The sequence below is a fragment of the Sus scrofa genome, chromosome 2 (genome assembly GCF_054392235.1).
Source record: "Sus scrofa isolate SSC_HxYL_T2T_F1_AM1 chromosome 2, Sscrofa_HxYL_maternal_Yorkshire_Landrace_v2.0, whole genome shotgun sequence".
In the NCBI taxonomy this organism is placed as follows: Eukaryota; Metazoa; Chordata; class Mammalia; order Artiodactyla; family Suidae; genus Sus; species Sus scrofa.
The window spans coordinates 5418139-5439191 of NC_139384.1; the positions used below are offsets into that span (position 1 = coordinate 5418139).

The 21053-nt window shown below is 55.9% G+C and overlaps 1 protein-coding gene across 7 annotated transcripts in view; it reads right to left on the reverse strand.

Annotated features, from left to right (window-relative positions):
* Positions 1 to 21053, reverse strand: part of SYT12 (synaptotagmin 12) — a 24501-nt gene continuing 3448 nt past the window's right edge. For 6 of the 7 annotated variants that reach the window (XM_085010620.1, XM_005654644.4, XM_085010618.1 and 3 more), the window contains 7 exons: positions 16542 to 16598; positions 11554 to 11747; positions 9078 to 9470; positions 5823 to 6038; positions 4470 to 4590; positions 3385 to 3518; positions 1 to 2176 (listed from right to left, as the gene is read on the reverse strand). In XM_085010620.1, the coding sequence (XP_084866746.1) occupies positions 2003 to 2176; positions 3385 to 3518; positions 4470 to 4590; positions 5823 to 6038; positions 9078 to 9470; positions 11554 to 11747; positions 16542 to 16575 (1266 nt within the window). In that variant the 5' untranslated portion in view covers positions 16576 to 16598 and the 3' untranslated portion in view covers positions 1 to 2002. Of the gene's footprint in view, positions 2177 to 3384; positions 3519 to 4469; positions 4591 to 5822; positions 6039 to 7630; positions 8419 to 9077; positions 9471 to 11553; positions 11748 to 16541; positions 16599 to 21053 lie in introns of those variants that run through there. The other variant, XM_085010621.1, reaches the window with a different exon arrangement.

Below are 21053 nucleotides of genomic sequence, written 5' to 3' on the forward strand. Positions count from 1 at the left end.
ATGGTTCGGGGCGAGCAGGGCTCTCCAGAAGCCCCCTCCATCCTGCCCCAGCTTTATTTTGGTTCTAGAATCATTCCAGTCAGCATACGGGGTCCCCACCGCGCCCATCCGGGTGCACAGTCAGCGGTTCATGCAGTTAGAGGGAAGGACAGAGGGGAAGAGAAGGTGGCAGTAACTGGCCTGCACGGCAGAGCCACTGGGGCGGCGGGGGAACGAGTGTGAGGTCTCCCAGGCGCAGGGGCTGTGTCCCCAGGCCCTGTGCTGGCCTGGGCCGGGCAGACCTGGTCCTGGTCACATGGCAGACGGCCTGGCCTCTGGGCTGGGCCTCAGCTGTGTCAGGTGGGGAGAACCACGGTCCTGCCTCCAGGCCCATGACCACCCTGGGCCCCCCAGCATCACCGGGGGAAACTGGCTAGGCCTGTGTCTCCACAGAGGCATCCGGCCTGAGAACCCACACTCTCACTGCTGCCCCCCACCCCACGCAGAGCAGAGGCGGCTGAGCGCCCCCCATCCCTGTGGGACCCCCTAGTTCTCAGCTTCCTGCTTCAATGGGGCCGCCTTTGGTGCATTGCAGCTGCCTCAGTGACACCCAGACGTCTATGTAGGCCTTTCCTCCTTGAGGGTGAGTGGGAGCTTGATTCCTTGGGGTCTAACAGCCCCACCCTGGGCTTCTGGGGGGGCCCCCTCTGGGCTGCCATTCCCACGACAGAGCCCCATCGGGCGGCGACATCGGCATGAAGCTCGACTCTGCTGAGGTCACAACTTGCCGGCTTCTTCCCAGGCCCCAAGGCTGCCCGGCTCCCTTACAGGTCTCTCCTGAGGTTCTCTCTGCCAAGAAACCCCCAGCCTGAGGACCCCAGGGTCTGCCTCTGGAACTTGCCCCTGGGCCCCTGGTGTCCTGGGAGTCAGAGCCACGCTCCAGAGCCACCCCTTTCCCGGTCTGGCTGGCATTCAACCCTGCCCCCACCATCCTGACCCCCCCTCCCCGATGTCCCCTCACCACGGCCACCACTGGGGCTGGCCCTTCCTCCGAGGGCCTCCTGCCCCACACCCCTCCCAGGGGCCCGCCGCCCACAGAGGCCTCGCCCACGGCCCCATCGCCCTCCAGGCCCCCCGGAGGCTGAGGCGTCTCTCTTCCCTTCCGGCCTGGGGGGATTCCAGCAAACTTTGAGGAGCCAATGCCTGACTGTGTGGGACTGAAAACGGACCTGGGCCCCTTTGGGCCCCCGGGCCTTTTAAGGGTCAGGGTTGGAGGGATCAGGGTTCATGGCCGATGTCTCGGGAGCCGGCAACCCACATGGTCCCTCAGTCTCCTCCTGCCAAGAGAGGGCTCGTGTGCACACAGGAGGCTGAGGACTGCGTTTGGGACAGGGACGTCTGCATCCTGCCTCTCTGAGGCTGGGCCACCAGCCGGGGACACCCAGTCCTCTCTCTGTCCCTCCAGGTGCAGCCGCCATCGTGCCCCCCACCAGTTTCCCAGAGGCTCCCCAGGTCCGTGTGGCAGGGCTGCCGTTCTGTCCCGAGCAGATCACCCGGGGAAGGGGACTCTCGTCTTCTCAACATCCTAGGGGCTGTGTCTCGTTCATGTCACCTCCTCTGTGCCTTACACAGCGCCTGGTCCCCCAAGACGCATCCGGCTCCTATGCATGGCCTCCCAGCAGGGGTGGGGTGTGGGGAGCGCTGAGAGGCCAAGGCCGCCCCCCCAGGCTGAGGGACAGACCTTTTGGGGAATCTCAAAATGGGAGCACAGTGGGCCAGTGCCTGGCTGTCCTCCCAGGTCCTGGTCCAGCCACAGCTGGTCCTCCGTGGGAGAAGACCCTGGGTCCCTGGACATCCAGCCAGGCCTGCTCCTCCACTGCAGCCTGGACAGAGGGACCAAGATGACTCTCGGGGACTCCACTGGGGACCCCAGGGTTCATGGCTCCAGCTGGACTACGGAGAAGGGTGTTCAGAGCTGAGCTTGTTCTGGCCTCCGGTGCCCACCCAGGCCCTGCCCCGGCTGCTAATTTCGCCGGACAGGGTGCCACATGGACACGGGCCTGCGCAGGGTGGCCAGCATCTGGTTCCAGTGCGTGGTGCCCATGCCACTGGCTGACGGCCCGATGATGACATGGCCCACATTGTCCCCGCGGCCATCACTGCTGCTCTCAGCCACCGTCACACGGAGAGACAGGTCCTAGAGAGGGAGTGACATGGGTGCTGGGGGTCAGGGGCAGCACCAGAGGTTCCCCATGGCTCCTGGGCCCCAGCGGGGTGCCAGGCACAGTCCCCGCCTTCTGCTCAGGGCCACCCCTTCCTGGCTGCGTGACCTTGGGTAGTGACGTGGGCTTCTCCTACCTCCGTTTCTGTAAAATGGTAATAATCAATAGTTCCTACTTGTTCTGGTAATGAAATGACTTAAAAAGTGTAAAGCATTTAGAACAGCGTCTGCACATAGTCAGAGCCTTATAGACTTCAGCTGTCATTCTTAATATAATCATAGGTTGGACTCATAACTTAGGAAGGGAAAGAACTCGCTTAAGATCAAAGTGGTGGGATTTCTTATTGTGGTTCGGCAGGTTAAGAACTCAATTAGTATTTGTGAGGATGTGGGTTCGATCCCTGGCCTCGCTCAGTGGGCTAAGGATCCAGCTTTGCCACAAACTGCGGCATAGGTGGCAGATGTGGCTCTGATCTGGTGTGGCTGTGGCTGTGGCGTAGGCCAGTGGCTATGGCTCCAATTCGACCCCTAGCCTGGGTACCTCCATGTGCCATGGATGGGGCCCTAAAAAAAGAAAAAGGAAAGCCCAAGGATAGAGGAGGGGTGGGTGAAGGTGGTGAGCTCCCCGTCCTCTGAGGCATGCAAGCAGAGCCACCGGTGTGGTCCAGGCCACATGCTCCGCAGTCTTCCCACCCTTGGTCTGTGATATCTGTGTTGGAAGGGGGTCTCCCTGGGGAACATCACCTTCTGAAGTCCAGAGGGGTCTGGAGAGCTTAGTAGGGCCTCTGTGGGCAGAACCTCGGGAGACCTAGGGTCAGTGCCCTGGGCCTTGGGTTGGCCGTGGCTCAGCCCTGGCCTTTGGTGTCCCCTCCACTGAGAAGTGTCTTCCCCCAGATCTCGGCTTAGCTGCCCCCACTTGCAGAGGCCTCCCCTGACTGCCAAAGTCTGACACGTTCTTAGTGGGCTGGGATTGTTTGGGGACTTTGCTGCCTGTCCCTTGTGAGCACCTAGGCGCAGTGCCTGCGTCCCCAGCACCCACCAGAGGGGCTGGTCTCTAGTGGGTGCTCAATACATGCTTCCTGACTGGAAAGGTGCTGGCTTAAGGCAAACTATTCCCCCCGCAGGAGCCCAGTGGAGGCAGGAGGGGATGGAGGGGCCCTGCCCCCGGTGCCAGCCGCCCTCACCTGGAGCACAATGGCTGGCACCGAGAAGATCATGGCTTCGTTGAACACTGGGTTAGGGTCGTCCCTCTTCACAGCCGTCTTCTTTTTGCTCATCTTCCTTCCATCCTGCAGCAAGTACACCTTGACGAAGGGGTCTGTGGGCAGGGAGGGGGTTGGGGTGGGTGTCAGTGCCACACTCACTTGGCACGGACCTGCCCAGTCACAGCAACTCACTGGCTCCAAACTCCCTAAACCTTCACTATGGCCCGTCTCCCCTGCAGTCCTGCCATCAGGCCTTTCTTCCTTTCTTTCCCATTTTGCAGATGGGAAAACTGAGGTCACATGCGAGTCAGGAGAAGAGCTGGGCTTTGGACTTGGGCGGTCTGCCTCCCAGCCCACACGCGTGCTCCCCTCACATGACGCTCCGGGGAGCTTGGCAGACCCTCCACGTTTCCTTCTATAAATGGCCCAAGTGCAGACATCAGGCCTGAGTCACCCGGTGCCTGCTCAGCGGAGCCTGACTCAAGGACATGCAGCTCTGGGATAACAAGTCGCTGTCACCTTCCACCCACATGGTACCCTTGCTGCACCTGCCTGGACCCTGGGGCCCCCAGGCTCCCAGTAGGTGGGGCTCCCGCAGTCCCCCATCTTAGTTACCCTGAGTGGAGGCTCTTGCAGACCTGGGGATCAGGTCCTGCCTGGCACCCACATCTTGGTGGCCCTGGTCCCCTTGGGACCCCCACTTGGGGTCTGGGAGGCAATCCAGCCTCTGGGAATGGATGTGAAATCCAGCTCTGGAGGGCAGGTGCCCACCTTGTTTGCCTGCCAGGGCCCAGCCTCCTGCTCTCAGACTCCCTTCCTCCCCCCCTTCCCCCCGCCCCTGTCGCCCCACTCGGGGGCTCCCTGCCGCCCTCTGTGGTCCCCATGTTTTCCCAGCTAGAAGAATCTTTCCACTCTGCACGGCTCCTGAGCTCAGCCACAGCCGGGGTGGGGAGCCTGGCGCTGTGCCCCACACCTGCTGATGCCTCCAGGTGCCTGGGGCCGAGTAGCTGGGCCACAGCTCCCACCAGCCACATGGAGGAGCCAGGCAGCCAGCAGGGCCTTACCCGCTGTGGTCTTGTCATTGGTCCAGATGAGATTCTTGGCTTTCACCACGACCACGGTAAGGCGCTCGGCCGTTGGGAGGTAGCTGAGCGAGAGCAGGATCTCACCCACGGCATCAGCGACCTGGAGGACAGGTGGGTGGCTCAGGGGGCTTCTGCCCCCTTGGACTGGAGGGATGCAGGGAAAAGCAGAAGCTTCCTTCTGCATCAAGAAGTTGCTGCTGGAGTTCCCGTCGTGGCACAATGGTTAATGAATCTGACTAGGAACCATGAAGTTGCGGGTTCGATCCCTGCCCTTGCTCTGTGGGTTGACGATCTGGTGTTGTCATGAGCTGTGGTGTAGGTCGCAGACGCGGCTCAGATCCCATGTTGCTATGGCTCTGGCGTAGGCTGGCATCTACAGCTCCGATTTGACCCCTAGCCTGGGAACCTCCATATGCCGCGGGAGCGGCCCAAGAAATGGCAAAAAGACAAAAAAAAAAAAAAAAAAGAAGTTGCTGCTCTCGGGGCCCCTTACACCAGGGCACCAGGCGGGTGGGACGGAGAAAGGGGCCCTTCCCCCTCTCCATGGCATCAGCCGCAGCACCCTGCCTCCTACCGGGTGTGGATGCTGCTGTGGAAGGAGGGCCAGAGGTTGCCTGTCAAATGTAGCAGCAAAATGCAGATGTTCCTTCTGTCCAGACCAAAGAAAACATTCCGTGATAGCAGGATGCAGAGGTCCAAATGGACTGGAATTAGTAGATCATTTGCTTAAATGACAGTGATGCTTCCCCAGCACACCTACGCGTATAACCGTAAACTTCAGCTTGGCTTCTGTCTGAAATAACTCACTCGAGGGCCAGAGAAGTACTTCCCAGAAGCTCTTACAAAAGTAGAGCTTCTGAAGGTTTGGTGGTAAGAGCAGCAGAAGAGCTGTAAACGGTGGTCAGGGGCCTTTCATTTGCATGCAGGGAGCTGAGCTTCCTTGAATGCGGCTCAGCTCTCTTTCTCTCATCTCCTAAAGATGTGTTTAGGGGAGTTCCCATCGTGGCTCAGTGGTTAACGAACCCAACTAGGAAACATGAGGTTGCGGGTTCGATCCCTGGCCTTGCTCAGTGGGTTAAGGATCCAGCGTTGCCGTGAGCTGTGGTGTAGGTTGCAGACAGGGCTCGGATCCTACGTTGCTGTGGCTCTGGCATAGGCTGACGGCTACAGCTCCGATTAGACCCCTAGCCTGGGAACCTCCATATGCCGCAGGCGCGGCCCTAGAAAAGATGGGGGGAAAAATGTGTTTAGGCTGAACTTGAGGACCGTGGATCCCCTCCTCTGAAGTGCAGGCACGTGAAGCTCTCAGGCGTGGGCAGGTGGCGGACTTACCTTGTTCTGGTCCTGCAGGTAGAGCCAGCCGCTGAAGGGCTGCAGCGGGAGGTCAAGCACAGAAAGCTTCAGCTCCACCACCCCCGTGCTGACATTCCGCTCATCCTCATCGATGCCGAATACGGAAAACCGCAGGCTCTTCTCCTCCAGGGCCGCAGGGTCCAGGGGGATGGAGAATTTCTCGTCGAAGAAGATGGAATAGGCGTTCCTCTGGATCTGCGGAGAGACGGGGCCGTGGAAGGAAGGGGGTCCAAAGCTGGGGAGGAGGTGGCAGCCAGGTGCCTGCGAGGCCATGGTAGGTAGTGACAGAGCATTGCATGGGGCGCCCAGAGACCTGAGCTAGTGTCCTGGCTCTGCTGTTCCCGCACCTCAGTGCCAATCCTTCCTTTGGTGTTAGCCCTGATGATTTAAAAGCCCCCTGTCCTCTGGGTGGTCCATCTGGTGACCTGACAGGCAAAGCTTCCAGAAGCTGACCCTGGCTAATTCCCATCCGCAGTGCCCATGGCTCCACAGAACGCTTACAGCACGCTGGCCGAGCTGGCTATCTTTCCTGCACGTGTTCAAGCCCAGCGCTGGGTGAGGCCTGCAGGAAGGAGGAATAAGAGTCCATGGAGTTCAGAGCCATTGATGTCCAGCTCCTGCAGGGCCTGGCCCAGGACTCTCTGGACATCGTAGGGTCAATGGACCGCTGGAGTGACTAGGCGAGGGTGTTTCTAAGCCTAGTTCTGCCTGGTGGGTGCCACGGGCCTCCTCCCAGGAAACCGTGGGCAGGGCCCTGTGAGGGCACCCTTGTGGGTGCAGATACCCTTTCCTGGGGAGCTACCTTAGTCACTGCCTGGAGATATTTTAAGAGAGGAGCTCTCATCCCTGGCACCTCGCCTGAAGCTGGGGGGCCGCCGGGCCTGGGGCAGCCACCCGCTCACTGGGATTGGCTGGGCTGGGATGCTAAGAAGCCTACGTTCTTGGGAATAAAGGTGTCAGCACCGCCAGCTGCCAGAAGTCACTATCTGGGCTGTGGGAAGGCTCTACTTACATGGCTCCCCGGGGATTGCGTCCCCCCACCAATGGCCAGCTTGAGAATCTAGGGTTCCCTCCCCAGGGGATAAAACCTGCCTCCTGATCCTGACCCTGGCATTCAGGCTTTTCACGATCTTCGGCCTCTATCTCCTTCCTCCAGCCAACCTAGCCTTGTGGCTGTCCCCTGCCCATAGGAGCGCGGGCCCCTGGCTGGGCGTCCTCTGTACATTGCACTTTCTGAGCACATGGGTGCGGGAAAATGGGAATCCTGGTGTCGAGTCCAGGATGCCCTGCTCTCTTGTCAGGGCTGGTGAGCAAAGCACCTTCCCAAGCTTCAGTGTCCTCATCTGTAAGATGCCTTCAACCCACCCCCTTCACTGGGGCTAAGGAGAGGGTCGCAGATGTCTTGGGCTCTGTGAACCAGGTTCTCAGCACACATCAAGCTGTGCTGGCTGCTGTCAACGTGCCCCAAGGGAGGTGTCCAGAACCACTCAGGCTCCTCTAGGCAGTCGAGGCCACAGGAAGCCTGGATCTGGCTCCACAGGAATGCCTCACAGTCCTAATAGACAGTTCACTGAGCACTTACCAAGGACTGGGTTAGGAACTTTGCACATAGGAACGCCTCCCCTCCTCAAGCACGATGATGCCCATTTGACAGATGGGGAAACTGAGTCACAGAGAGCTTAAGTGACTCTCCTAAGGTCACACTTCTAGAAAGCAGGGAACAGGGATTGGAATCAGGTCATCAGGCTCTAGAGTCCTGCTGCTAACCACCCACTAAACTGCCTCTCTTTTTCTTTCTTTTTTTTTTTTTTTTTGGTCTTTGGAGGGCCGCACATGAGGCCTATGGAGGTTCCCAGGCTAGGGATCAAATCGGAGCGGTGGCTGCCGGCCTACGCCACAGCCACAGCAACATGGAATCCAAGCCACATCTGCAACCTACACCACAGCTCACAGCAATGCCAGATCCTTAACCCACTAAGCGAGGCCAGGGATCGAACCCACGTCCTCATGGATGCTAGTTGGGTTCGTTAACCTCTGAGCCACGACAGGAACTCCTGGACTAACTCTCTGGGGCTGGCCGCCCCTTCCTGCTCCACATGCACCCTGGTGGTCAGTTCCAGACCCTCGTGGAGCAAGGGGGGCAGGTGGGGGTGGGAGAGGGATGACAGTCTTCCTCTGAGGAGCAGCCAGTTTTCAGCACAGGAAACGTGACTGGAGGCTGACGCAGGCGGGTCTTGGAGGAGACAGAAAGCACTTGGCCCTGTAGGTCCTCGGGCTCCTCGGACTCTGGCGGTGCTGGCTGACCTCGCCCACTGGCGCGGGGCAGTGGGCTGTCTCAAGTAGACCCTGCTCTCTCTCGGCAAGGTGGGGGGGACTGTGGAAGGGGGAGCTGGGCGCCTCTCCTCGCCCCTCCGCGTTTACTCTCCCCACTTCCCTGCTTTGGGTCCCAGGAGCTGTTGGCCTCTGGCTTCTGGGGCGGGGGGCGCTGGTCCGCCAGAGGAGGTCACGGGAAGGAAACCGGAAGTTCGAGGGAGGTCAGGGTGCTTACTCCTCCGGATTCTTCTCTGCAAGATTGCTGCAAGCGGACCGCGTCCTTTGACCAAAGGGCACCGCCCCTATCCAGATAGATTTCTCCACCCACTGGTCTCTGTTTGGGTGACCTCCTTTTTCCTCATCCCCTCGGACCAGGGCACCATCCCTGACGTCACCTTACAAGCCATTCACAGCATTATGAAGTCCTGTTTTAAAATTCTCCCCAAATTAGCCAACATGGGCATGTCATCCCTTCCCTACCAGACCCCCAAGTTGACAGGGATAGGTGTGAAAATAAACAATTAGCACTCGCTGGATTCACGTGGTAGGACTGTTGTGACCTGGTACAACGGGAGGCTGCAGGCGGAGGCCCCAGACTCCAGGTTTACACTCAGCACCTTCCGCTCCATCAGCATCCAAACTCGCTCTCTAGCGTCCTCTTCAGATGCTGCCTGGCCCTGCACCCCTGCCGCTTGGGCGGGACTCCTGAGCGCCCGGGGCACACCTCTGCCCCGCCTCCCCCTCTGCCCCGCCTCCCTTCTGCCCCGCCTCCACGTCTGTCCCCGCCTCCCCTGCCCCTCCTCCCCCTCTGCCCCGCCTCCCCCTCTGCCCCGCCTCCACGTCTGTCCCCGCCTCCCTTCTGCCCCACCTCCCCCTCTGCCCCCGCTCCCGCCGCCGCCCCCGCCCCCAGCCCCCACTTACCCGGGAAATGCCCACGATCTGCTCGTCAGGCAGGAGGCTGACTCGCATGAAGCAGGACTCGAAGCTGGCTTCCTCCCGCTCCAGAAGATCCTTGCCCTGCAGCACAGCCACGTGGAGGGTGTGGGAGGCGGCATCGTAGTCCATGCTCACCTCCACCTGGCCCAGCGTGAAGTCCTGCCCGAAGGTGTTGCTCACGGAGGAGATGGAGTTCAGGGAGTCGGCCGACTGGGACTTCCGGAGGGTCCCGTAGGGGGCCAGGTCCAGCTCACGGCCCATCAGCTCCAGGGGCCCCAGCTCGGTGATGCTCTCGAAGGTGTCCTCAATGCTGAGGCTGCCTTTGCGACTGGGTGGCCCCCGGGTGCTGGCCCGCTGGGCATTCCAGGCAGGCACTCTCTGGGGGTGAGGAAAAGGGACATGGGAGCATCACAGAGGCAAGAGGCAAGGCCTTGAGGAGGCGGCAAAGAAATGCCCTAAGCCCGGTTCATTCATGACACCCCCAAGGTCGCCTTTTGCAAAAACAGGGCAGGTCTTAGTAAAGGCCCTTCTTTAATCTTATTTCATATCACTCAGTTTTCTCTCTCTAACCAGAATGGAAGAGAGCTTTTTCTCGAACTGTTTATTTATATGGACTGAGTCCCATACATGAAGATGTTCCCTGCAGTGATGTTTATAAAAAGGAAAAATAGTTAACAGAAAGGGAATGGGTAAGAAAACGAGGGTACAGATACTCAAAAGATGATCGAGCAGCCTCAAAGGCAGTATACAAAAGTGCCTGCCACACAGGTGAGAACCCTTTCCTGTTGGGTAACACCAACTTTAACATGCAGAATTTTCTCTTCTCTAAATAGACCTCGGGATTTGAGAAAAAAAGGTTTTTCTTTACTGTAAGTATCTACCACCTTGGCATAGTCTTCATTACCATAATTTTTAATGGCCCCCTTAATTTGCCATTGAGTAGAGAGCCATAGTTTATTTTACTATCCCCTACTGTTGGACATTTATGTTTCTTTTTCTTTTCTTTTTTGGCCACACCTGCAGTATGTGGAAGTTCCAGGGCTTCCATACACAGCAGAGAGCCGAGCAGCAGCAGCAACAATGCCAGATCCTTAACCCAAGGCACCACAAGGGAACTCATGTTCTAATTTTTCACAAAACTATGCAGCATTGAATAGCTTTCTTAAAATCTTGACTGAGGAGTTTCCATTGTGGCTCAGCGGTAATGAACCCGACGAGTATCCATGAGGACCAGGGTTTGATCCCTGGCCTTGCTCGGTGGGTTAAGGATCCAGTGTTGCTGTGAGCTGTGGTGTAGGTCACAGACATGGCTCAGATCTGGTGTTGCTGTGGCTGTGGCTGTAGGCTGACACTGATTTGACCCCTAGCCTGGGAACTTCCATATGCTGAGGGTGAGACCCTAAAAAAGACCAAAAAAAAAAAAAAGTCTTGACTGAGAGGAAAGCTCTTGACACATGCTTCCAAAATGCTCTTTGGGAAAGCTCTGCCAATTTACAGTCCCCCCAACAGAGCGAGAGATGGTCCCTTTCAAACCCCCAAATGAGTGAGCATGTGGGACCCTTATCTGGTAACAGATTCTGGTTGTGCTCTCTGGAATTCTACACGATGTTCGAAAAATCCTCTGCCAAGTATCAAGTGATGAAACATGCAGCAATATATATTGCGAGCCCTAAAAATGTTTCTACTCCCTGAAACAGCAATTCCACATCTGGGCATCCATTCAAAGTATATAATCCCAAATGGAGACAAAGTTTTACATATAAACCATTTACTGCACTATTTAGTAAATCACGGCACATACATGAAAAAAGGAATCTTATGCAGCCGTTAAAGTGATGTTTGGGATGTGTGTTCAACAACATGAGAAAATGCTTCAGCTTTAAGTGAGATGAACAGAGTAGGGTATAAAATTCTGTGGAGAAATGACACCTATTGTGTAAAAACTATGCATGGAAAAAAGACTCAGGGGACTAGATATAAAATATTGGAAAGAGGCATTCCCTGATAGCCCAGCAGTCAAGCAGCTGGCATTGTCATTGCTGTGGCTCGGGTTACTGCTGTGGTACAGGCTCCATCCCTGGCCTGGGAACTCCTGCATGGCACAGGGGTGGCCAAAAAATATTGGAAAGAAATAAACTCAAATGTTAATAGTTAGAAAACAATTCACAGCTGCTCGCTTCCGGCGCACGGGGCGGGGGGGGGGGGCACTTGGGGAGAGGTTTTTCTTCTTGTTTATTTCCCTGTGTTTTTGAAAGGAAAGCATTCATTCATTCACCAGATATTCATTGATTACCTAGCACTGGGCTCTACTGCAGAGATGGAGGAGGACAAAGGATCCCCGTTCCCAGGAGGAAATTAGCCAGGAGGGAGGGAGGTGGGGAGGGCGTGGGGGCCACTCCTGAGCATGGACAGTGGGGACGTGGGGTGTACGAGCGGGCACCCGGAAGAACGGAAGCCTCACCTTCTGCCTGGCCTCTGCGTAGGTCTCGCCATACTTCTGCTGAAGGTACCTGTAGTCGTAGTTTGGGAACGGGGAGGGGCTGGGGAAGCTCCCCGATGTCCAGAGCTTCCACAGGCTCACGGCCGCAATTCCCAGCAGTGCCAGGGCCCCGGCAGCGTAGACACCCACCTCCCAGTCAGGGGGGCTCTTGATGACTGCAAGGCAAGAGCAGTTTCTTGTTAATGGGCCCTCAGCTGTCACACATCCCCGCCTAGGGAGCCTGTAGTTCAGCCCTGACTTGCTTTTTCAGGGAATAAATAAATGTATTGAGTGTCTACCACGTGCTGGGGATTCTGTGTTGAGCAAGATACGCACTCTCTGATTTCTGTTTCTACCCCCTTTCCCCGCAAACATTCATTTTCTACCAGGAGGGACGTTAGACTAGAGCGGATGAAGCGCTGTGAACGACAGTTAAATTTTCCTTAGGCCTCGAATGGACATGGTTGTTCTTGCCTCTTTGAGCGCCCTTGGCCTTCAGAGGACTTCTGCTTCCAGATAATCAAGGCAGCCTCTGGGATCTGGGGGACGTGGGAAAGGATTTGGGGGAGAAAAAGAAAGGACCCCATTTTGGCCTCCAGTCTCAGCTAAAACAACCCAATGTCCACCAGTTAATGACTGGAAAAATACAATGTAGTGTATCCCTACAGTGGGATATCATTCATCAATAAAAAGGGGGTAAAACCTTGAAAACATCATGCTAAGTGGAAGCAGCCAGACCCACAAAACCATATGTTCTATGACTCTGTTGCTATGAAATGTCCAAAACAAGCAAACTACAGAGACAGAACATAGGTTAGGGATTGTCAGGGGCTGGTGGAGAGTAGGGGGGAGTGTGGAGTATGGGGTTGCTTTCTGGGGCGATGAATACATTTAAAAAAGTGATCGTGGGAGTTCCCATCGTGGCGCAGTGATTAACGAATCCGACTAGCAACCATGAGGTTGCGGGTTCGATCCCTGCCCTTGCTCAGTGGGTTAACGATCCGGCGTTGTCGTGAGCTGTGGTGTAGATTGCAGACGCGGCTCGGATCCCACGTTGCTGTGGCTCTGGCGTAGGCCGGTGGCTACAGCTCCGATTCAACCCCTAGCCTGGGAACCTCCATATGCCGCGGGAGCGGCCCAAGAAATAGCAACAATAACAACAACAACAACAACAAAAAAGACAAAAGACAAAAATAAATAAATAAATAAATAAAAAAGTGATCGTGGGAGTTCCTGTTGTGGCTCAGCGGTAATGAACCTGACTGGTAGCCATGAGGACGAGAGTTCAATCCCTGGCCTCGCTCAGTGGGTTAAGGATCCAGCATTGTGGTGAGCCGTGGTGTAGGCCAGCAGCTGTAGCTCCGATTTGACCCCTGGCCTGGGAACTTCCATATACTGCAGGTGTGGCCCCTAAAAAAAATAAATAAAAAAGACCCAAAAAAAGTGATTGTGCTGATGATTGCACAATATGCTAAACCCCGCTGAACTGTACCCTTCGAGTCAATTTATGGCATGTGACTTTTATCTCAATAACACTGTTACCAAAAAACCACAACACACATACACACACACAGAAGCCCCAAAACAACCTCAGCCAGAGGGCAGAGGTGGCTATAGGCCGTTCAGGGCTTGGGGACAAATCCAGAACCTCAAATGCTTTTCATCCACTGATGATCTGAGCCTCATGGTCCCCAAAGAGAGTAACTATCCCTCACCTACCACAGTGCTCGGACCATGGCAGAACCACACATTAAATCACTCTTCTGGGAAACCGGGCTCTGTACTCCTCCAAAGACGCCAATGAGACAGGGGGATTCATTTTGCAGAAGCTTCCTACTGTTCCCATTGTGGCTCAGAGGTAACAAGTCCTACTAGTATCCATGAGGACATGGGTTCGATCCCTGGCCTTGCTCAGTGGGTTAAGGGTCTGGTGTTGTCATGAGCTGTGGTGTGGGTCACAGATGTGGCTTAGATTCTGCATTGCTGTGGCTGTGGCCAGCAGCTATAGTGTCAGTTCGACCCCTAGCCTGGGAACTTCCATATGCTGGGGCTGTGCTTCCAGCTCTGGCAACCAGACCCCAGAGCAAGCTGGGGTAACCACTGCCCCCATGGCCTGGACCCAGCACTGTTCCCTGGCAGCAGGGCTGAGAGATGTGGGGAGGGGTGAGATTTCTCATCACTCATCCATTGAGCACCTACTATGTGCAAGCACCTACTATGTGCGAGCACCTACTATGTGTGAGCACCCTGAGAATCGAGGCAGCCCCAGGCCCAGGCCCCATCCTTAAGTAGCTCACAGCCTAGAGGGTGGGCGGGCAAGTAAACTGACAGGACAGAATGCGGGGAATGGTGATGAGAACAGTCCAGAGGGTTTCCCAAAGCAGGATGCCTAAGCTGAGATATGCAGGAGCAGCAAGAAGGATGCGGGGCCAAGGTGCCAGGCACCGGGAGATTAGGGAAGGAAGCAGCGGGGTGTGCAAAGCTCAGAGCCCTCGGAGTGCCCAGAAGGAAGGGGACCCTGGGGGCTGGAGGGGCTCCTCGCCACTGCTCCCCAAAGCCCGTGTCGGGAGGACTCAGGCAGCAGTGGGGGCCCCCGGTCTGCTGAGCCCCGCCCCCCAGCTCCAGCCAGAACCTACAACACAGGTCACGCCAGAGCAGGGCAGGGCCTAGCCCTCACCCTGGCATTTCTCCAGCACTCAGCACCCTACCAGGTCCCCACCTCCACTTTCTAGAGAAGGCCCACCCGAGCATGACAGAGGCTAAAGAACACACCTATTTATGGGCTCAAGGACACGGCAGGGAGAGATGGGGGGGCCTGGTGCAGGCGCCTTGGCTCCCTGAGGCCACTTCACCTCTCTGGCTCCAGGCTCCTCATCCAGAGAGATGGTGACGCCCAAACATTCCCATCCAGTGGTTCCCCCCGGGGGGATTTATTCTAAAGGAAAAAATCCCAACCAGGTTTGTGTCTGCAGTGAGTCATCGAGTCTATATTTATAAGAGCAGAAATCAGGAAACAGCCTGAAGGCCCGATTGAGGGGATCAGTGGGGGCCGGTGGCTCTGTCTCAGGAGGGACTGTCCCTGGGCTTTGAGAATGACAGTTGAGGTCATCGGGCTGTCCCGGTGGCAATGCAGAGAAATGTTTCGGGCATTGTCAAGAGAAAAAAAAACCCAGTCAATCCCCAACATGCCATAAAGGCATGATTTTGATGTAAAAATCACACAGCCTGTGGACAAGGGCTGGACGGACCAGGGAGCGATAAGAGGATGGAGGGAAGGTGAGAAAGCCTGGTTATGCCTGGTTTCTGTTGCGAGAATGTCATTTGTGGGATAAATGGAACCATAGCAAAGAGCCACAGAGGGCCTGGGCCCAGACCCAGTGGGGCTCTGGGGTGGGGGTGGGGCTCCCAGGGGGTCCGGTGGATAGGGGAGGGGGTGGGAATGTACCTGGTGACCGTTGGGGGCCAGGTCCCACGGCGGGGATCCCACCCAGATGCCAGGGGGCAGGCACAGAGTCCGCACAGGGGATGGGCACGGCAAGGGACAAAGCCGTGCCAGGCTCCCCTGAGGGTAAGGATCCCAGGGGCCGATGGCCTAAATCCAGCGCCTTGCGTGGCATAAAAGGGGGGCAGGGCTGTGGGCATGAAAGGCAGCTCCCCAGGAAGTTGATAGGAAATGATGACAATTAAGGCTCATTTATTTACTCACTTCGTTAAGGACCAGCCTGGGGACGGGCTGGGATGAATTCCCCAGGGAAGTGAGGCCTGAGCCGAGACCACAAATGAGGAGGAGGAGTCTTGGTAATAATTGTTTTCCTTACTATTTCGGATTTGCCAGGCTCTGTTCCAAACCCTTCATGTATATTAACCCACTGAGTCCTCAGAACAACGCTGCGAGGAAGGTGCTATTATTATCCCCATTTTATAGACAGGGAAGCTGAGAGATGGAGCTATCTGCTGCCAGACAATCTGGCTCCAGATCTGTGCTGGTAACCTCCACACCAGTCACAAGGACTCAGCCGGGCGGGGCAGAGGCAGGCAGGACTCCAGGCAAAGGGAGCAAAGGCCCGGAGGTGGCCGGGGGTGGGGCTGTGCCGGGCACTTTACACGTGTCAGTCCCTTGAATCTTCCCAGCAGTCCCTGAGGACAGCCTTACTGCACCCATTTTACAGACGAGTACGTGGAGGCCCAGAAAGGTTTCATCATCTACCAAAAGCCACGCCAGGCCCTGGGCCAAGACTTGGGTGCCCACAGGTGAAAACTGACCCTCGCTGGCTGGGAGTTGGGAAAGGTGGACCCTGGGACACCCTCCGGCTCAGCCTTGGGCTGCCTGGGGGCTGAGCTAGGGGAGGAGCTGAAGGGGTGGGAAGCACTGGCCTGGGAGTTGGGGGGGCCTGGGTTCCTGTCCTGACCCTGTAACTTAGTCACAGTCCCTTTCCTCCATCTGTGAGTGGGGAGCCGAACAGAAGGAGAAGAGAGGGTGAGTGGATTTCAGCCCTGACACCATCCACCATCAGCTGGAGTGTGTCTGGGGTCTCGAGGCTGTTCCCCAGCTCAGTGCCCGCAGGGGCGCACACAGAAGGTGAGAGCCGCCATCCCTGGACTGGGCCATCTCCGAGTTCAATGCCCTATGGATCAAACATCAGCCTTCCTGGGCTTCCTTGCGTTTGGCTCCAGGAATGGCCCCAGGGAAGTGGATTCTGCATCACAGGCTCAACCTTAGGGAGCAGCAGGGCATGGGCCTCCTGGGAGGTCCCCTCAGGTCCTTCCACAGGCAGGAACGACTGGGGCAGGGAGATGAAGAGACCTCAGACTGGTCCCCACATGGTCTCCCCAAGGCTATGTGCCCTGGAGCAACGCCCTGATTGTCCTTAGCAGTAAAACAGAGCCATTACTGGGGTCCCACAGATATCCCCCAGCCCAGGCGCAGGGGGAGGGTCCTGTGAGAGGGCACGCTTGCTGCGGGGACTCACCGCTCAGGTGGTATTCTGCCACGTCCACGGCCATGATGCCCTCTGCAGGTGCTGAGACTGGAGGGGAGAAGAGAGTCAGAGGCGAAGGCTTCGCATGGTCACCAACCCCCCACGCCCCAGGTCATCCAGAGCTCAGAGCTCAGAGGTAAGGGGTCCTGGGCAAAAGTTGTGGCTCTTTATTTTATTTTATTTTATTTTTGCTTTTTAGGGCTGCACCCTAGGCATGTGGAAGTTCCCAGGCTAGGGGTCAAATCAGAGCTGCCGGCCTACACCACAGCCACAGCAACTCAGGATCCCCCACCCACTGCGTGAGGCCAGGCATTGAACCTGCGTCCTCATGGATCCTGGTTGGATTCGTTTCCAATGCACCACAACGGGAACTCCAGGAGTGGTTTTTTATTTAATTTTAATTAACTTATTTTATGGCTGCACCTGAGGCATATGGAAGTTCCCAGGCCAGAGACGGAATCCGGGCTGCAGCTGTGACCTGTGCCACAGCTGTGGTGATGCTGGATCCTTTAACCCACTAGGCCAGGCTGGAGATCGAACCTGTGCCTCCACAGCAGCCTGAGCCACTGCAATCGGATTCTTAACCCACTCACAAAGGCAGGAGCTCTTAAAATAGCATTTTTGGGGTCATTTTTGGCCACCCCTGTGGCGTATGGAGCTCCTGGGCACAGTTGCTACTTAAGCCACGGCTGCAACAACGCCAGATTCCTAATCCATTGCGCCAGTCCAGGGATCAAACCCGAGTCCCAGCCGCTCCCAAGAAACGGCCAATCCCATTTCACTACAGCAGGAACTCTGAAATAGTATTTTTAAAAGATGGTGTTTAAAGATCTTTTTAAGCACTCAAGACCTCATTTCAGGGTTCCTAGCTAAAACACAAGACACCCAGTGACATGGGACTTTCTGATTCATTTTTAGTATAAGTATGTCCAAATATTGCATAGGATATGCTTATATTAGAAAATTATTCACTGTTATCTGAAACTCAAAAATTGCTGGCATCCTGTATTTGTATTTACTAAAACTGGCAACTGTACTTCCTTTCCAACCTACCAACAACAGGCTGAGCGGCACAGACCCTGTTACTCGTTAAAGTGGCCCCTCAGGGTGTTCACTAAGGCTGACTTCAAATGCTTTTGTTTAAAATGGAAAGGAAACGGCTCATTTCTGCAATATTCTATTACTGGGCTGTTCTCTGCTTGGGGTGGTTTCCTCCCCACCCCACCTCCTCTCCCACGTTTTAAGAACGACAGAAGGGTGGGGGTTTTTTTTGTCTTTTTAGGGCCACGCCCACAGCATATGGGGTCAAATAAGAGCTACAGCTGCCAGTCTACACCACAGCCACAGCAGCGCCAGATCCAAGCCTTCTCTGAGGCTTACACTGTGGCTCACGGTGATGCCGGATCCTTAACCCACTGAGCGAGACCAGGGATCGAACCCATGTCCTCATGGATACCAGCTGAGTTTCTGACCGGTGAGCCATGACGGGAACTCCAAGAACCACTGAAGGTTTAATGAAGTTGTTCTAGGAAGATCTGGAAGCTCATACAAGCCATTACCTGAACCCAGGCGACAGCTCATAGTTTTATTATTGTTGTTGCTAAGAAGTAAATCTGGCTCACAGACATGTTCTAGATGGGCCAGGGTGGCGGGGGGTGGAAAAGGGAGGCTGAGATGAGCTGGATGGGGCTCAGCTCAAGGGACACAGAGGACAGGCTAGCCCCCACCCCAACCTCTGCATTCCCTCATGGCTCCCAGAGGTGGTTACAAACAGGTGAGGGGGCACCTGGGGGAGGTGAAGGGGTTAGTGAGACCTGCAGAGTGTCTGCTCACTCAAAGGCAGCTGCTTTTCTGTCCCTGTTGAAAGCCAACCCAGCCTGGCTGGATCTTCCGCTTCTTTAAAGAAAAGCCAGATACAGGGATTTTTTTTTTTTTTTTTTTTTTTTCTTTTTAGGGCCAAACTTGCAGTATATGGAAGTTCCCAGGCTAGGGGGTCGCATTGGAGCTGCAGCTGCTGGTCTATGCCACAGCCACGCAGGATCCAAGCCGAAAGTGCAACCTACACCACAGCTCATGGCAACGCCTTATACTTAACTCACTGAGTGAGGCCAGGGATCAAACCCACATCCTCATGGATACTAGTTGGGTTCTTAACCAGCTGAGCCACAATGGGAACTCCCAGTTTCTTGATTTTTTTTTTTTTTTTTTTTTGTCTTTTGTCTTTTTAAGCCGCACCCACAGCATATGGAGCTTCCCAGGCTAGGGGTCAAATCTGAGCTGTAGCTACCAGCCTACGCCACAGCCACAGCAACGCGGGATCCGGGCCGTGTCTGTGACCTACATCACAGCTCATGGCAATGGCAGATCCTTAACCCTCTGAGCGAGGCCCGGGATCGAACCCACATCCTCATGGATACTCGTCGGATTCGTTAACCACTGAGCCATGACAGGAACTCCAGTTTCTTTCTTTCTTTTTTTTTTTTTTTTTGTTGTTGTTGTTGTTGCTATTTCTTGGGCCGCTCCCGCGGCATATGGAGGTTCCCAGGCTAGGGGTCGAATTGGAGCTGTAGCCACCGGCCTACGCCAGAGCCACAGCAACGCGGGATCCGAGCCACGTCTGCAGCCTACACCACAGCTCACGGCAACGCCGGATCGTTAACCCACTGAGCAAGGGCAGGGACCGAACCCGCGACCTCATGGTTCCTAGTCGGATTCGTTAACCACTGCGCTACGACGGGAACTCCCCAGTTTCTTGATCTTTTTTTTTAAATGTTGCAACCAATTCACAAAACAATGTAAACACCATTCGGTGGAGAGTATATGGCCCGTGGGAGGTGGCTGGCCCCTTTGCAACTCCTTGAAAGATTCTGTGGCCGCCCTTTGGGATTGGGGTCAAATCAGGGGTGAATGTTTTCTGGAATCCTGGCATTCTCCCCAAGTTGTAGCTCTGGAGTCAAGAAGCTGGGGTGCTTTGCCCCGGGTGGGGTCCTCCCGCACCTGCGGAAGTGCTATAGGTCCCAGGACAGGAAACCTGGAGAGAAGCCAGGGCAGAACAGGGCCCTGGGGCGAAGCCCTGCCAGCTGTACAGACAGCTCCTTGCTCCCAGCTCCCCTGATGCTGTCCCCACTTCCGCAGTGAGATGTGGGTTGTCATAGTGATGGGAGGGCGGTGCTAACCAGGAAGGGCTTCACCCATGCCCATTCAACTGGAAACTCATTCCTGGGACGCGGGCTGGAGATTGTGATAAAGACCTGGCTGAGCACGTCTTATATGAGGCTCTAAGCACTTTGCATTTCTACGACCCTCGAGGTAGGTACTGTTACTATCTCTGGTTTGCAGAGGGGAATGCTGAGGCAAAGAGGTAATGTCATTTGCCCCAGGCTACACAGCTTAGAAACTGATCAATCCAGGCCACGACGGGGCTCCTCATCCGCTCCTAACCCAGTGCCTTACCGCAGGCTGCCGAAGCTGCCTAAGAACCTGCGGGCCAAACTGGAACTGTGTACAAGCCCACGGTGGCCCCAGTTCCTGGAAGAAGGAAGTCTGGACACACAAAAACACACGTGTTAATGTGAACACACATGTCCCAGTGCCTTTGCTTTGCTGGCAATCCAGTTATGCCATTGGCTTTCTTTCCTGCTTACCTGGCACAAGCTGACTTCCGGTGCTGGGACAGCCGGTGCCAGCCACACACCAGAGTGGGCCGGGTACGCCCTGTGACAAGCTCCCTGCATCTGTCGCATCAGACTTCTGGCTGTCCATCTCTCCGAGACTGGTCCAGCTCAGACCCCAGACTCCCACTTTGCCCACCTTCTCCCTCCCCTCATCACAATGCCCTGTGGGCTGGGCTTTCGGCGAAGGTCACCCGGGGCCAGAAGATCCTGCTCTGCCCCTGGGAAGGGGCAGAAGCCTCTTCTGGAGACGAGGGAGGAGAGAACTTGGGGGAGACGTCGAGGTCCCTGGGAGTGGGGCAGCCTGAGCACAGCTCTGAACCCCAGATCTGCCCCCTTACTAGCTCTGAGCCTCAGTGGTCCTATCTGTAAAAGGGGCTTATGACTTCTCAGGGTGTCAGGAGGGAGGAAAGAAGTGGGGTTTGGCACGTCAGCTGCTGGGGTAACTGGCCTGGCAATGGTCCCAAACGCCCCTGAACCCTTCCTTTGTGCAGTGGCATCATGTGGGCAGCACTGCCAGTCTGCAGATGTGTTTTATTTATCCTAAAGTGAGTGCCAACATGTAAAAATTGGGAAATTTCCCATTAAAAGTGGATTTCTTAAAAAAGAGAGAGAGAGAGAGATTTCCAGCTTCCTTTTTAAAGTTAGATTTGGGAACAGTGGGTCTGTATGCCCCCCCCCCCCGCCCCAATAGCTGAGCTCCAGCTGAGCAGGCTCCACCCCACAGAGGGTCTTCTGCTCTTCAGGCCTGGCACCTCCCACCCCTCTATTCCAGAACCTGCCAGCCCCTGGAAGCATCTCTAATCATAAGCCTGGTAAGCAGAACTTCAGA